This window comes from Mustelus asterias, chromosome 19 (genome assembly GCF_964213995.1).
Source record: "Mustelus asterias chromosome 19, sMusAst1.hap1.1, whole genome shotgun sequence".
NCBI lineage: Eukaryota > Metazoa > Chordata > Chondrichthyes > Carcharhiniformes > Triakidae > Mustelus > Mustelus asterias.
The window spans coordinates 48,543,517-48,561,850 of record NC_135819.1 but is presented as its reverse complement, the minus strand read 5'-3'; the positions used below and the strand labels follow the sequence as shown (position 1 = coordinate 48,561,850).

Below are 18,334 nucleotides of genomic sequence, written 5' to 3'. Positions count from 1 at the left end.
ACTTGCAATCATCTGAGGCATCTGTTAAATCCAGGATTAGGCCACTTGTGATGGCATACACCAAATATACCGTGAAGCTCACCAATTACCTTGATCGCACAGTAACAACACACCCAGCTTTTGCATTGTTTTTGTTCCTTATCCTGTTGCAGCCCTCCTGCCCCACTTCAGATCTTTCCCTTTCACCATTTCCCAGCCCTCAAGTCAGTCAGGGGCTTGCTCATTTTCCAGTCAGTTCTGAAATGATCTCAACCCAAAAGTTATTTTCAGACACTGATTGATTGGTTTTGTACTCCAACATTTTCCCATGCAAGGTTTTAAAATGTACTTCTTTCTCTCATAAATACTCCATTTGTTACTTTTCCTACCGAAATAGCACCTCTTGGTGAATTTAGCTCACTGTTGATACACAGTTAGATATTTTCTCCCCACACAGCATTTAAAGAACACTTCCAGCTCTTGTCCAATCGAACCAAAAAGTCTGTTGTATTCTTTCCTCATGAAGCCTTTGTCACAAGAAATAAAAATCTTCAACCTAGTTCCTCAAAATAAAATTTGCGATTAGATAAATACCAAACTCTCACCACAACCTACAAAAAGGAAAACAAATAAATTACTTACATTATGTTCTGAACACCAGAAATTTATTCTTGAACGGGATTTTGCAACTGCACTCATAACATGTCTTCCTTTAACTGACAACATGCATTGCAATTACAAAACTTGTAATGACGTTACATGAACTGATCTTATTTTTGAAGCATAATATTATATTGGAGAAAGAGAAGATCAGAATTACTTTAAACTATCAATGAACCTGCAGCTCCCCCATCTGTTCAGCTTTTCTAATGTGCAAAAAAGGAACACTAAAGTATTTTCCAATTTCCAGACCATTATATGAGAGAGCCCAATCCCTACTTTATAAAATTCATAAATAATATTCAAATGACTGAGAAATTATGAAATCCACCTGATAATGTAAGATCTAGGAACTTTAATACTAAATACAGAGTGGAGCAGAATAATTTTTATTGCATAAGTGGAGATCTGCATTTTACAACATGCTGTATTATTTGCATGCTGAAATGTTCCGAAGTGGGCAATCCGTTCAGTATTTTATACTTCATTTTTATTTCAATCATTGCCTGTAACAACGTTATGAATAATGATTGTTCTATTTGTATTTCACAATTCAGCACATATCACAATTTTTATTTTTAATAAACCAAATATCTATCTATACGACATTTCCTAGCCAATCAGTTGCTCCCACATAATGCAACAAATGACACCAGCTAAGCATATTCTGTTGGCTCCCAGAATTTGGATGCAAAGACAGCTAAATAAGATCAAAACAATATTAAAAAGGAAATGGACTGAAGCAGTCAAAATAATTTAGCTACCTTAGGTTAAGAAAAAAAAGAATCATCCTGGAATATCTGAAGGTAGTGTGTGCTCAGAATTCCCTTAAAACTATTCGTACATGCAGTAAGAAGTTTCACAACACCAGGTAAAGTCCAACAGGTTTATTTGGTAGTACGAGCTTTCGGAGGACTGCCACTTCATCAGGTGAGTGATGAAGGAGCAGCGCTCCGAAAGCTCATGCTACCAAATAAACCTGTTGGACTTTAACTTGGTGTTGAGAGACTTATTACTGTGCTTACCCCAGTCCAACGCCGGCATCTCTACATCATATTTGTACATGCTTAGACAATAGATGAATCCAACTGCACCTTAGAAACACTGGTAAAGCTCCTGAAAAGTCAAATACTTCCAACAAAGCATCAAGTGTAGACTAGTGACTAACAAAGCAAAGACTATTTTTCTCTTTGGCATATAAATTGACAGTCACTTTTGTGACCAGAAAAAGTGGTACTGGCTGGTGACTGCAACACTTTTAAGTGTCTGACTTGGGAGAAGGAGCAAAACGTCACTCACTCTAGTCAAGTACGCTTTTAAAAAATAACAATGCAAAATCAATGTTGCCTGCCACCACCATGTTTAAAGTCACAATGTAAAGGTTTATTCAATAAGTATACAGTACAATCTGCCTTGATGTAAAGTTGAAACCATGTTTACATTTGCCCAGACTTCTTTTTGTGCATCACAAAACATAGCAACTTCAAGTTGAAGTTCCTTCACTACTTCACCATCCTGGAAAGGTTATTCACTTCGGTTGCTGACATGACCACAACTGATATCTTAATTTAAAGAAGGAGCTACGACCTGGGTACGTGGCCAGATGCCAGATATGAAGTCATCTGAGACAAACCCAAGATATGTGAGAACATCTCCAATAGATCCAATAGAAATGTATCCCCAATACATTTTATAAATCTCAACAAGTAGATAGCAAAGCTCTGTGGAAAGGAAAACACAAGTAACTGGTGGCCTGTCAGAATCTATCAACCATTTTCATTTTGACAGGTTTATTTAGAAGCACAAACTTTTGGAGCGCTGCTCCTTCATCAGGTGAGTCTCACCTGATGGGGGAGCAGCGCTCTGAAAGCTCGTATTCCAAATAAACCTGTTGGACTTTAACCTGGTGTTGTGAGGCTTCTTACTGTGCTTATCCCAGTTCAATGCCGACATCTCCACATTATGTTCATTTTGACTGAACGTTTTCACTAACTGCTGAGGCAGTGGCTCTCTCCTGCACTTAATTGCTTTTTGTTAGCTTCAGAACAAAAGAAAATCTGACTGCTCCAGAGATGCAATTCTGGCGAAAAGGCAAAGCAACTAATCTGGAATCAATAATAGCAGCAACACAGAGGTGGAGCTTGCCAATGTACATATGTAAACTTACCCATAAACAGAATAGAGAGATGAAGCAGAAGAAATTAAGAACAGAGTCCAGAGAAACTACCTGATAAGCTGCTGGAAGAGGTAGCAGAACTAGAATACACTGCAACAGAGATAAACCATGAAGATGGAGTGGAGTCAGTAACCAGAATGCAAACATCATGCACATCAAAATTTATACTTCTTCAGCTCATGGTTTCTGAGGATGAGTGAGAAACAAAGGGAATTTATAAATTTATATTCATAATGTGCCCTGTACATCATTGGAAATCAATTACTTTCTAAGTGTGCTCACCTCGTGTTTCACACGATCCAACAAATTATTATTGGCCTGGAATTTGTGGGCATTTTGATGACAATCTGTGAATCTGATCAAAACTTGAGGATTTAGCATGTGGTGTTATAATTCCAGCTGATGTTACTATTGGAGAAGTCAGATCCCAGGGTGGAATATCATAGAAAATCATAGAATCATAGAAACCCTACAGTGCAGAAGGAGGCCATTCGGCCCATCGAGTCTGCACCGACCACAATCCCACCCAGGCGTACCCTCACATATATTTACCCGCTAATCCCTCTAACCTACTAATTTTAGGATTCTAAGGGGCAATTTTTAACCTGGCCAATCAACCTAACCTGCACATCTTTGATATGATAGATCCTAACATGTAGTTTTGGTTTAGAAACGGTGGAGAATAGCTACTGAACAAGAATCAAAGGAGTCTGTGATGAACTTTCAACAAAACAACTGACATTTATTAAACAGGAAAAGATTAACTATATTACACTATTCCTTCACATTTACATACTTTTAAAAGAGTGCAAGTTGCTTTAAGGGCTGATCACATGATTTGATGGTGATGTAATTTGGGTTTCACAGAGGCTTCGGTTTTCCGTTCAGTTTTGTACTTGATGCAGTGCAGAGAGCAGCTCTTCCATAAAATCTGTTGTGTGTTACTTTGAATCCACATGTGCAAACCACATTATTTTCTGTTAAAACCCATAATGCCTGACATAGTTAAGATAATACACACCTCAACTATACCTTTACAGATATACAAATTTGCAAGGATAACATGAGTTATAAAGTGTATCTTATACTCTCTGTTCTTCACATCAAGTGCGCAGTCCATAGAATCAACCTGTGGTCTGACACACCACACTCTGAAACAGACAGGTGCCACTCCAAATATGATGCCATGTATTTCTCGTGACTCCCCCCAGATGCTTGTCACACCACGAGTTAATTAGTCTCCCTGGAATTCATCTTTCACATGAGGGTTTGCAATCTCCACACTTTCAGTACTCACCTTGGAATCTTCTCCTAAATGATCATTTCACTTGGATATCTTCACAACAGATCAACCTCCAGAGTTTTGACCTCTCCTCCTGATGTTCCATCTCCCTAGATCTTTACATGCATTCAGGTTTCATCTTTCATGTATCCTCTCAGGTAATTCAGCTACACCAAGCACAACACCACTGCTCCAAAGACCCGTAGTAATGAGTCATCAACCTTCAGCCAGCTCCTCAGATCTTCTGGCTTCTCGCAAATCCACTTTGTTCCAAGTCTGTTCGCTGCATCTGTATCTTTTAACTTGAAGCCATTTCCCCTGCTCCTCACTCTTCAGTTCACATCACGTGGCATTTTCCAGATTCCTGTTCTTTTCCAACGAGTAGAAGGTCTTCTTCGGACTTCGCTCCTGTTCTACTCCGTTGATTGGGTAGTTTTCTTTTTTATTCTTCAAAACCTGCTCACCTCACCTTGTTCAGTTCCTCCTGGCACTTGCTCCAACTGAACTAACACAGCTTTCTATTTCTCCATGTCTGTGTTGGTCCCTTGTTGCTCGCTAACAGCCCAGCTTTTTCGATTTGTTTTAACTTTGCTGAGCCATTAACCCCCTTCGATGCACAGCTCCCCACTTCAAGGATCATAAAACTTAACGAAAGTGCAGGTACAGAAAATCTATAGACTAACAGGCAAGTGTTCAAAGTGAAATCAAACTCAGGTTCCCCCGACCTCAAAACTCAAATACAGAACTATAACTTAAATTTTAAGCATATTCCTGACACACACAAATACATTTGATTTATTTAAACTGTTTCTCATTCTGCATAATGGGAGGTGCTATCTTTGGTGTTATATATTTACAAGGATGCTTTAAAAATTGATCATATGATTTGATTACATCATTTTGGTGTACGATCTATTTTACTTTCAGTTTTGTATTCTGCAGTGCAGAGGGAGCAGCTCTTCAATAAAACCTGTTGTGTTAGTTTGGATCTGTGCGCGCAAACCTCATTTTTTTCTCTAAAAACCCACAAACCCTAACATAGTTAGGACATTACATTTGGGATGAAACATTAAACCCATCTGACTACTCAGATGGATGCAAAAAAAAATCTCACGGCATTGTTCTGAAGGGTAGGGGAATTATCCCCAATATCCAAGCCAATATTTATCCCTCAAGCAACATCACAAAAACAGATTATCTGCTCATTATCACATTGCTGGCTATGGGAGTTTGCTGAATGAAAATTGGTTGTTGCATTTTCTACATTACAACAGTGACCACACTTGAAAAAGTACTCCACCCGCTGCATAGCACTTTGAGACGTCCGGTGGTCATGAAAAACACAATATAAATGCTGTTCTTTCTTTCTTCTTTTAGAATAATGACAAAGTCCTCATATTGAAGTCTGTCATTCACTGCTCCACCACAGGCAGCGCTATGGACCCCCAGAACTGTTAAACAGAGAAATCCATTGATCTGTGAGCACTTCCACTTTTCTGCTCTCATATCAAAGTTACAAACATTGTAAAAAGTTAAGTCTTGTTCAATAAAACATAACCCAGGTTTTAATTGCAATCTTACTGCTGGACAACGAGAATGATAATTTAAAATATGTAACATGTTGTTAAATGTCTCCATTACGATAATCACATTTTCTAATTATTTACAAAAAGCTTTTTTAAAAACTGAAAGTTGATCAGCTTCTACCATTCCTGTCTTTATTTTGCTCTGTAAAAAAAAAACCTTACAAAGTGATTTGATACTGAGTGTTTTTCACTCCCTGGTTTGCTGTCTTTGAGAATTCTTCAATTGATTCAGAGTGGACGGTTCGATGACATCACTGCAATTCAATGCTGGGAATCCCCATTAAAGAATGCTGCAATCAACTGAACTTGGAGAGAACTCCAACTTATTGGCGCAGTGATCCTTAGATTTTCCAACACATTTTTGTCAACATTTTGGAGCAAGACAGTCAACAATGAAGCACTCCCACAGTACTGAAGTATCAGCCCAGATTTTATTGTGCTTAGTTAAGTGGCAAACAAATATTCAAGTGACTAAAAATACAGAAATGCCACCACAACTTTTATTGGAACTCTGAAATTGGAACTGCAGGGCAGCCTATTTCAATTTAGTATGGTATTTTTAATTTCCAATTGAAACACTTCTACCAGCCTCCAATCGAACATATTCCTTTGACAGACTGGGAACATCCCATCTGCAAGTCCAACTAAAAGCAGGCCAAGCCCAGAATTCAGGATAGCAACTCAAGCTCTCAGAACCCAAACAGGGACACGGGTTCCACTTCTTTCTCAAACAGCAGCAATTAGACAACAGCTTCATAAGACAAAGTCAAATACACAAAGCCGATTGGTATCGTCTTAATAAATCGGGCAGCACAGTGGCACAATGGTTCGCACTGCTGCCTCACCGCCCCAGAGACCCAGGTTCAATTCCCGGCTTGGGTGACTGTCTGTGCAGAGTCTGCACGTTCTCCCCGTGTCTGCATGGGTTTCCTGCGGATGCTCCGGTTTCCAGCTCAGTCCAAAAAGATGTGCTGGTTAGGTGCATTGGCCATGCTAAATTCTCCCTCAGAGTACCCGAACAGGTGCCGGAGTGTGGCGACTAGGGGATTTTCACAGTAACTTCATTGCAGTGTAAACGTCAGCCTAATAGTGACGCTAAATAAACTTTAAAATGTAAAAACTTAAAAATCTCAGAATGAGTTATTTAATTTGAAAAAGTTTGTCCAATTCTGTGATTTTGTGATAACATAAGATACATTGTTCTCACTAATCTAGGGTGAATGCCAATGCGCTTTTGGTGGCTGGGGGGAGCCTTTATTGTGCCGCTGGGGTGATGATCCATTACAAACGGCTTCTCGTAAATGATCTTATAATGAAATTGCCGGGGAGTTAAGCAATAGAGGGAAAATGGTCAACATAATTTAATTATAGGAGTGCAACTTCATATTCAAGCAGTTGAGGTTGTAGACTTGAGAATAAGCCAGCTACTGAAGGGAAAAAATCTCTGAGTTCAAGTGAAATTTTGTGTCAGCTCAGTTAAAAATTGTTACCTGAATGACTCCAAAACAAGGAGTGAGTGTGAGAGAGACAGAAATGCAAAACTCCAGAAAAAAAATACTAATACCAGGAGAGTTCTGACCCGAGGTGGCTACACCCAAGATTTTAAAGAAACCTGTGTTGAACGGGAAATTTGCAACCACAGGTTGAAGGGAAAAACCTGCTGGAAATAAGCCGAATGCCCAAGAACCTCAACCATTATACCAATCTCTGAAGCAGTACTCAGGCCAAGTAGTTAATTTTCCAATTTTTGATAAGTCCCTCATTTCACTTTATTAGGGGTATCAATTTCATGGGTGTAAAAAGCAACGTGATTTAAAGAATTCAGTTTAGATTATAATTAACTCAGTGCTTTAGTATTCACATCCTTTGATTTTTGTGTCGCAAAATTTTTTTTATCTACATTGTGAACCATGCAGCTTCATTCTCTGAGTAAATATCTGAGTTTTCGGATTCCAAAGAAAACATACTGGTCTCTATTCGAGGTCTCGTAACACGAGTCAGAGTATAAAATGTACAATGTTAGCAAAGAGACTATTGCATGCCCACAATGATTTCTTATTCGCTCGAAGATGTGCTTACTTTCTCTCCACAGGGTGGCCAGGTGCTTCAGTGACTCCCCTGTGGCAAGTGCCTCATGATTGCCTGGCTCACCCCAACGAGGAATCAGCATGTCACTGTCAATAATGCATATACTCCTACATTTAAGGTAACAGACAAGACCAAGGAGGGATTCTCTAACAACCTTGAGCGAACCTTATCCCGAGTCCCAGCAGGTGACAAACCTTTCTTCCACAGATATTTCAATGCCAGAAGTGGGAAGCAGACAAATATCCGGAAGGATGCATTAAGTAAGGAAGAAGCAGTAAAACAAACTCCAAACATGAACTGCTCCTGACATAATGTCTAGAATGTGACATTGTCATAACCAACACACCGTTCTGCCAGCAAATCAAGGAAACACCTTGATGGGAACATCAATGGTCCAAACATTTGCACTTGCTCAACGATGTCATTTTGCAAGCAAGGGACATCACCCATGCTATGACAGTTACTGATCACGACTGGTCCAATCGCCACCTTATCCATTTTGATTTAATTCTAGTTACTTTTCCTTGCCTTGGTAATGATGGCTGAATGGATAAAGCCTGCATTTTAAGCAATGCCTACTCTCTAACCAGAGGCACCAGAGAATAAGGCCACTGCAAACTGACCAATCACACAACAGGAATCTTGCATGTTACCTATCCTCAGAGTACCTTGATACCTCACCATAGTTGGGGCTTACCTAAATCAGTGTTCGGACCTGCCAGCAGCTGTTTGAATTTTTCTAGACGAAACATTTCTCTTTCAGTCATCAAAGGAGCATCTGAGGTATTTTGGTCTGCAATTCTTGCTACCAATGGAATTGTTGATCGAGAAGGAGCAGATTGCTGCCTCGAAAGAGGAGTCTTCTCAAAATCATCTATACCTGCAAATTACATAAAATATGTTACTCCAAACAAAATTATTAGATTTGAAATGTAATCTTCCAGATAAATTCACACCACAAAATTGACTTGAAGAAAATTCCTGAGCTTCGTTGCATTCTGCACAGAAATGGAAATTCAAACATTGACTCTCACTCACAATCCAAAATTAAAAATGCGCTTGCATTGCAGACCATTCTTCATCCAATTGGGGATTTCCAGAGTCAGATTACACACGAGTGCTCAACTCAATCCAAGGAAATGCTTCTACGAATTAGAGTTCAATAACTACTCATGTAGTGAAACCATTATTCCGAGAGCGACCACGAGAGGTTGTACCCGGGAATACACCAAAGATGCGCTGGGGGGAAATCGCTGGAAATCCTCATTTAAGGATTTCACGACAATTTCCCCGGGAAGTTCAAGCTTCCATTGGGCCATTACCATAAGACCATAAGACCATAAGACATAGGAGCGGAAGTAAGGCCATTCGGCCCATCGAGTCCACTCCACCATTCAATCATGGTTGATTTCAACTCCATTTACCCGCTCTCTCCCCATAGCCCTTAATTCCTCGAGAAATCAAGAATTTATCAATTTCAATTACCCTGCACTGGGAACCATTGGAAACCCCAAACGGAAATTGCAGGCTTTGGATGGTTCTGACATCACTCAGGATAGTTACCCAGGAAAAGTGACAAAAATTAAAACCACTTCCAACTCTTGGCTACTGACAACACGAACACTCATTCTCACCAACCCCCACCCCAATGCCCCATTGGGCCCACTGCCTTCCCAATCCTGCAAAGAACCCTCACAACCATCTCCCTCAACTACCCAACCACCTCCATGACCCCCAAACACTACAAGTCTCACCCCCCGCCTCTCCCAGTTCGTTGACTGACAATAGACAAGAGACATTCCAGTAATTAAAAGAATGCAGTACTGTATAACATGAGATATTTGCATGGTGCACATTTCACTTCCTATCCAGCTTGGCAGCATTATATTTCATTCTGGTATTACTTCCCAGAATTTTGAGCATATTGGTGTCACAATGACACGTAACTGGGCAAATAATATAGCACAATTAAATATCTCAGGACAAATACCACAAATGTTTAAACTTAGTGGTTGTGCCATGCTCCGCTGTATGAGGACCATAATTCTGTGCAAGTCCACAGGCAATACGTATTCTGGACATCCCAAATATTTGCCCAAGTGGTACTTGTTTGTTTTCATCACAGTTTAAATTGGAGGGGGATAATAACGGGAAATTACAGGGTGATAAGAATCTACCTTTGTTTTTCTTTTGTGTGGTTGATTCAAGAGCAATGGATAACTTAGAATTGCAACCACAAATAAATATTTGACAAGTTGAGAAAGAACAATTCCAGGTTGCAAGTTCTCATTTAAAGTATTTATTATTTTGCAGCTCAATGAAGTCCAACACTCTAACAAAAAAAAAATCACTATTAGAATCCCGACAGTGCCAGAAGAGGCCATTTGGCCCATCGAGCCTGCACCGACAACAATCCCACCCAGGCCCTATCTCTGTTCTGTATGCATCCTGCTAATCTCCCTGCAATTCAGCATGGCCAATCCACATAACCTACACATCTTTGGACACTAAGGGGCAATTTAGTGTGGGAAATCCACCTAACCAACACATCTTTGGACTGGGGGACGAAACCGGTGCACCTGGAAGAAACCCACGCAGACACAGGGAGAATGTGCAAACTCTACACAGGCAGTCACCCGAGGCCTGAATCAAACCCAGGTCCTGACGCTGTGAGGCAGCAGTGCTAACGACTCTGCCACTGTGCCGCCACTGTTTTTTCAGGGAATGATCAGGACATATCCACCTAATTTCTGCTTTCATCCATGCATACTGCTGGCTATACAAAATTTCTTCAGTACTTGACATTGCAGAACCCAATACAGGAGATTGATGCTAAACCAATCTCCTTGCACCACAACTCCTCGTCTCCCTACAGTGGCATTCTTCATCAGGCACATTCAGCACAAGTGCAGCAAGACAGGAAAGTTAAAAGATAAAGTAAAAGAAAACATTAAGTGGAAACTCTGTGGATAAAACTGAGGAACAGAGGTCTTGATTCAACAATATGAATTTCTACAGGCCTTCCGACAGCATTCACGTGGCAAAATGTATTAATTAAGGGAGGCATGTAGAAAAAGCAGAATTGTTCTAATGGGGAAAATATTTTATGTGCGTAGATTAAAAGCAGAGTAGTCAAGTCAAAAGGATAAGATATTTCATGACTGCATTTGAGATGATTCGGGTCATGTTGAGGACAAGCCATACTAGATTTAATGAGTAATGTGCAAAATCTGTTAATAATCTGTAAACAGGAGAACATTTATCTATCAGTAATCATATTATGACTGATCTCAATGTTAAGTTTCTCCTTTTCAAACCCAATAGTAATTAGGACTCTAAATTTTGATAGGGCTATCTTCAACAGATTAAGATAAAGACTGATGACAGTACACTTTTCAAAATACAGCTGGGTGAGAGCTTTTCAAACAAAAATTCAGCTTAATACAAGGCCAACATATCTCCCAATGGGGAACATTATTTACCTGATAAAACAGCCATTGTAGGCATAAGAGGCAAAATGAAATAAAACTATGGGTGGCACAGTAGCAAGCACTGCTGCCTCATGGCACCAGGGACCCATGTTCAATTCCAGCCTTGGGTTACTGTCTGTGTGGAATTACTCCGGGTGCTCCATTTCTCCCACAGTACAACAAAGACCAAAAAATGCATAGGCCATAATGATTTTCACCCAAGGTTTTTTCAAGCAAGTCGATGAGGATCCTTTACTCATATTTCAGAGCACTGCCTTTAGATTGAAAAATTGCAAATATAGCACCATCATTTAAGAAAGGTGAAAAGAGAAACTAAGGAATGAAAGACCTGTTAGACGAATTCAGCAATTGGGAAATTATGGGATTTTACAATTAATTTATAAGTTTAAATTTAATTTTTTCGTGTCACAAGTACGCTTACATTAACATTGCAATGAAGTTACTGTGAAAACCCCCTCGTTGCCACATTCCGCCGCCTATTCGGGTACACTGAGGGAGCATTTAGCATGGCCAATGCACCTAACCAGCACGTCTTTCGGGCTGTGGGAGGAAACCGGAGCACCCGGAGGAAACCCAGGCAAACATGGGGAGAATGTGGAGGCTCCACACACTGACCTAAGCCGGTAATCGAACCCGGAGCTCTGGCGCTGACAGGCAGCAGTGCTAACCATTGTGCCATCACGCCACCCCCTAATTTCTGGAGTGACTGAGCACATCAAGAAATTTGAACTGATCAGGGAGAAAGCCAAAAAAGAATTATAATTGGAAGGTCACATCTAATGAACTTAACTGAATCTTTCCCCTTTACTCGTCCATGGGCATCACTGGGCAGGGCCAGCTCTTATTGCCCTTCCCTAACTGTCTTCAAAAAGGTAGCAGTGTGTTATAGGAAACAATAGGCAGTGAGCCTAACATCTGTCATAGGGAAAATGCCAGAATCCATTATTAAGAAGGTAACAGAAACCCTTTAGAAAATAATAATACAATCAGGCAAAGTCAACATGGCTTTGTGAAAGGGAAATCATGTTTGACTAATTTATTTGAGTTCTTTGAGGAAATAACATGCAAAGATAAAAGGGAACTAGGTCATCGAGAGGACATAAAGAGCCGACAAAGGGATATAGATAGGTTAGGTAGGTGGGCAAAAACTTTACAGATGGCGTACAACATGGGGAAATGTGTACTTGTCCGTTTTGACAGAAAAAGAAGAAAAGCAGTACACTATTTAAATGGAGCAACTACAGGGACAATGTATCACAAACAATTCATTTGGAGGGACAGCAAGTGGTTCTTAAGACAAATGGAATGTTGACATTTATTGCAAGGAAGATTATATACAAAAGTAGCTGAGTGTTGCTACTGTGGTATAAGAACATAGAACATAGAAAAAATACAGCACAAACAGGCCCTTCGGCCCACAAGTTGCACCGGCCATGTCCCTACCTACCTAGGCTTACCTGTAACCCTCAATCCTATTAAGTCCCATGTACTCATCCAGAAGTCTCTTAAAAGACCCTATCGAGTTTGCCTCCACCACCACTGACGGCAGCCGATTCCACGCACCCACCACCCTCTAGTGAAAAACTTACTCCTGACATCTCCTCTGTACCTACTCCTCAGCACCTTAAACCTGTGTCCTCTCGTTGCAGCCATTTCAGCCCTGGGAAAAAGCCTCTGAGAATCCACCCGATCTATACCTCTCAACATCTTGTACACCTCTATCAGGTCACCTCTCATCATTCGTCTCTCCAAGGAGAAAAGACCGAGCTCCCTCAGCCTATCCTCATAAGGCATGCCAACCAATCCAGGCAACGTCCTTGTAAATCTTCTCTGCACCCTTTCAATCACTTCCACATCCCTCCTGTAATGAGCCGACCAGAACTGAGCACAGTACTCCAAGTGGAGTCTGACGAGGGTCTTATAAAGCTGCATCATTATCTCCCGATTCCTAAACTCAATCCCTCGATTGATGAAGGCCAGCACACCATATGCCTTCTTAACCACCTCCTCTACCTGCGAGGCCGATTTAAGAATCCTATGGACCCGGACCCCAAGGTCCTTCTGATCCTCTACAGTACTAAGAGTCTTACCCTTGATGTTATACTCCTTCATCCCATTTGACCTGCCAAAATGGACCACTACACATTTATCCGGGTTGAAGTCCATCTGCCACTTCTCTGCCCAGTCTTGCATCCTATCTATGTCACGCTGCAGCTTCTGACATCCCTCCAACCTATCCACAACACCACCAACCTTCGTGTCGTCAGCAAACTTACCAACCCATCCCTCCACTTCCTCATCCAGGTCATTTATGAAAATGACAAACAGCAAGGGTCCCAGAACAGATCCCTAAGGCCTTATTGAGACCACATCTGGAGTACTGCATACAGTTTTGGTCTGCTTACTTGAGAAAGGATATAACTGCATTAGAGACAGTTAACAGAAGGTTCATTTGACTGATTTCTGGAAGAGGTTAGCTTATGAGGAAAGATTGAGCAGGTTAGACCTACACCCTTTCGAGCTTTGAGAAATGACATATGATCACATGCAAATTCCTGAGGGACTTGACAGTGTGGATGTAGAGAGGATATTTCCTTTTGTGGCAGAGATATATTTCCAAGTCAGGAAGTTGGATGACTTGGAGGGAAACGTGTCGGTATGACGCCCCCTTGCATCTTCAGCTCTTGTTTTTCTAGGTGATACAGGTCGCAGGTTTGAAAGATACAATCAAAGAAATCTGAGTGAGTTGCTGCAGCGCATCTTGTAGATGGTACACATCACAGCTACAGTTCGCCAGTGATTGAGACAATTAATGTTTAAGGTGGCAGCTGGGGTGTCAATCAAGTGAGTTTGCCCTGGATGGTAAGCTTGTGTGCTGTAGGATTTGTACTCGTCCAGATGTGAAGAATATTCCATCACAATTTGTGCCTTGTAGATGGTGGATAGGCTTTGGGGAAATCAGGAGACGTGTTACTCACCCTGGAATATCCAGCCTCCAAACTGTTCTTCGAGCCACAGTATTTATGTGACTGATCAAGTTAAGTTTCTACTCAATGCTAACCCCAAGATTTTGATGGCGGGGCGATTTGTGGTTTGGGGGGGGGTGCTGTAATTAAGAATCTCTCTTGTTGGAAATCATCATGAGCTGACACTTAAATGGCAAGTAACATTTGTGCCTATCAGCCTCAGCCTGAATGTAGTTCAGGTAATTGCTGCATTCGGTCATGGCATACTTCATTATCTCAGGATAATGATATTTGAGGAAGTAACAAAAGTCGTAGATAGGGGAACGTCTATAGGCTTCTAGAAGGGATTTGATAAAGCTCCACGTAAGATATGGTTTGCTGGAATTAAAGCTCCTGGGATTGACAGCTAATTATTGACCTGGTTAGGAGATTGCTGAGGTGGTAGAGTTATAATGGGTATGTAATCAAATTGGGAGGAAGTGACTACTGATGGTCCACAAGGATTTGTGCTGGACTATTCACTCTATTTATTAATAACTTAGCTTGCACAATAGAGAGCCACCTATCCAGTTTTGCAGACGACGCAGATTGGTGGAATTGTATGCAGCATACACAGGTGCATAAAATTAGGAGATTGATAGATTAAGCAAATGGGAAAAACTAGCAAGGGCATTTCAATGCAGGTAACTTGGAGATCATCCAAAATACTGAAAAGCTAGGAACAGTAAAGATCGAATGAGATTCCACAGTTCCTGTACACAAATCACTAAAATGCAGTCAGTATGTACAAAAAATAAAGTGGGCTAACGAGAGGGCTAGAATATAATGAGAGAAGAAGCTTTTGTTCCAACTCCACCACATCCTCATTAGGTCACATAAGTGTTTCTTACTGCACCTGAGCGCACATAGTCACTGGAATGTTACCAGGGCTCCAACAGCTAGATAAGGAAATTTGACATAAACTAGGCCAAAGTTCCGTGGAACACAGGAAGTTAAAAGGGTGATTTGATTGAGTGGAATCGATAGGGCAGACAGAAACATCCTTTGTTGGTCGAGGGGCTGATGACACATGGGCATAATCTTAAAATCAGAGCCATGCCATTCAGGTGACATATTAGGAACAACACAAAGGATGATTCATGGGACCGTCACCCACAAAAAGCAGTCGCGAGTAAGTCAATCAATTTTAATCTGACTTCAACGGGTTTTTGCAAATAAATGGTATAAAGGTATATGGAACCAAAGCATGTGGCTAACCTTAGGATACAAATAAGCCATAATTTTATTGAATGGCGTAAGAGGTTCAAGGGGCTGAATGGTCTGCAATGGTCACTATAAATCATAGAATAGCATAGCACAGAGAGGGCTATTTGGTCCAAGTTTGTGCTGGCTCCAAAGAACATCCAGTTAATCACATTATCGAAAGTATATATTACTTCAGCTCTATGCTTTTTGTCTATATCCTTGCAATGTTTTACTCTTTGATTTGAGTTGATTTATTATTGTCACATGTATTAATATAGTGAAAAGTATTGTTTCTTGTGTGCTATACAAAGCATACCATTCATAGAGAAGGAAATGAGAAAGTGCAGAATGTAGTGTTACAGTCATAGCTCGGGTGTAGAGAAAGATCAACTTAATGCAAGGTAGGTCCATTCAAAAGTCTGACAGCAGCAGGGAAGAAGCTGTTCTTGAGTCGGTGGTACATGACCTCAGACTTTTGTATCTTTTTCCGATGGAAGAAGTGGAAGAGAGAATATCCGGGGTGCGTGGGGTCCTTAATTATGCTGGCTGCTTTGCTGAGGCCGTGTAGACAGAGTCAATGGATGGAAGGCTGGTTTGCGTGATGGATTGGGTTACATTCACAACCTTTTGTAGTTCCTTGTGGTCTTGGGCAGAGCAGGAGCCATACCAAGTTGTGATACAACCAGAAACAATGCTTTCTATGGTGCATCTGTAAAAGTTGGTGAGAGTCGTAGCTGAGATGCCAAATTTCCTTAGTCTTCTGAGAAAGTAGAGGCGTTGGTGGACATTCTTAACTATAGTGTCGGCATGGGGGGACCAGGACAGGTTGTTGGTGATTTGGACACCTAAAATCTTGAAGCTCTCGACCCTTCCTACTTTGTCCCCATTGATGTAGGCAGGGGCATGTTCTCCTTTACGCTTCCTGAAGTCGATGACAATCTCCTTCATTTTGTTGACATTGAGGGAGAGATTATTGTTGCCGCACCAGTTCACCAGATTTTCTATCTCATTCCTGTACTCTGTCTCATCATTGTTTGAGATCTGACCCACTATGGTGGCGTCGTCAGCAAACCTGAAAATCAAATTGGAGGGGAATTTAGCCACACACTCTTAGGTGTATAAGGAGTGTAGTAGGGGGCTGAGAACACAGCCTTGTGAGATACAGGTGTTGAGGATGATCGTGGAGGAGGTATTGTTGCCTATCCTTACGGATTGTGGTCTGTGAATTAGGAAGTTCAGGATCCAATTGCAGAGGGAGGTGCCGAGGCCCAGGCCATGGAGCTTGGAGATGAGTTTCGTGGGAATAATAGTGTTGAAGGCTGAGCTATAGTCAATAAATAGGAGTCTGGCATAGGTGTCCTTGTTATTTAGGTGTTCCAGGGTTGAGTGCAGGGCCAGGAAAATGGCATCTGCTGTGGACTTGTTGCGGTGGTAGGCAAACTGTAGTGGATCCAGGTAGTCCGGGAGGCTGGAATTGATTCGTGCCATGACTAGCCTTTCGAAGCACTTCATAAATGATGGATGTCAGAGCCACCGGCCGACAGTCGTTAAGGCACGCTGCTTGGTTTTTCTTAGGCACCGGGATGATGGTTGTCTTCTTGAAGCAGATAGGGACCTCAGATTGTTGTAAAGAGAGGTTGAAGATGTCTGAGAATACCCCCGCCAGCTGATAGCGCAGGATCCGTGTGCTCGTTCGGGTACCCCATCCGGGCCAGTCGCTTTCCATGGGTTGACCTTCGAGAAGGCTGCTCTTACATCTGCAGTGGTGACCCCAGATACAGATCTATTCAGGGCTTCCAGGGTGGAGCACATGCTCTTGCTGACCTCTTGCTCAAAACGGGCATAGACTGCATTGAGCTCATCAGGGAGGGGTGCATTCAAACCGGCGATTTTACATGCCTTCATCTTGTAGCCTGTTATGTCTTGCAGACCTTGCCATAGTCAGCAGGGGTCGGTGGGGCTAGCCTGGGACTCTAGCTTGGTCCGATGCTGTCTTTTGGCATCTTTGATGGGTCTCTTTAAATCGTATTTGGCTTTCTTGTATCGGTCAGGGTCGCCTGACTTGAACGCCTCAGACCTGGAATTCAGCAAGGAGTGAATATCCCTGTTCATCCGTGGTTTCCGGTTGGGGAACACATGGATTTGCTTCTTGGGCACACAGACGTCTGCACACTTACTGATGAAGTCAGTTACTGTAGTGGCGTACTCGTTCAGGCTGGTCGCAGAGTTTTTAAACTACTGACCAGTCCACTGACTCGAAGCAGGAGATCATCCGATTCCTCAGACCAACATTGCATGATTTTCTTTGACCGATTCTCCCGCTTCAGTTTTTGCTTGTAAGCCGGCAGCAGGAGCACAGCCTTATGGTCTGATTTGCCCAAGTGTGGGTGGGCGATAGAGCGGGAGGCATGGTTGATATTTGCGTAGCAGTGGTCTAGGATGTTTGCGCCTCTGGTGGAACAGGAGACGTGTTGGTGGTAAACCTGGTAGTACGCTCTTGAGCTTGATTGAAGTCTCCAGCCACGATGAACAAGGCCTCAGGATGTTTCGTCTCAAGGCTACTTGTAGCGGTCTATATTTCATCCAGCGCAATCTTCACGTCCGCATGGGGTGGGGTGTAAACTGCCATCAGGAAACGGAGGTGAACTCCCGTGGAAGGTAGGAGGGGCGGCATTTTAGCGTCCTGAGAGTTTATCCAATTTCCTTTTCAACAGCAAAAGATCTTTACAGAACACTCCTGCAGACTGAAATAATGCAGGCGCCTCCATCTGTGTAGCAGTCCCTCTTTCTCAAAGAGGAACAGAAGAGCACCATCAAGAAGAGGTATAAAACAAACCATCAATCTGTATGAGCTGCATAAA

General features: G+C 41.8%; 1 protein-coding gene across 10 annotated transcripts in view; it reads right to left on the bottom strand.

Moving 5' to 3' along the window:
* The window catches only part of tbc1d22a (TBC1 domain family, member 22a), a 395,279-nt gene that overhangs the window by 353,952 nt on the left and 22,993 nt on the right, over positions 1–18,334 (bottom strand). For all 10 annotated transcript variants that reach the window (XM_078235533.1, XM_078235530.1, XM_078235534.1 and 7 more), the window contains one exon: positions 8,469–8,651. In XM_078235533.1, coding sequence (XP_078091659.1) covers positions 8,469–8,651 — 183 coding nt within the window. The remainder of the gene's footprint in view (positions 1–8,468; positions 8,652–18,334) is intronic.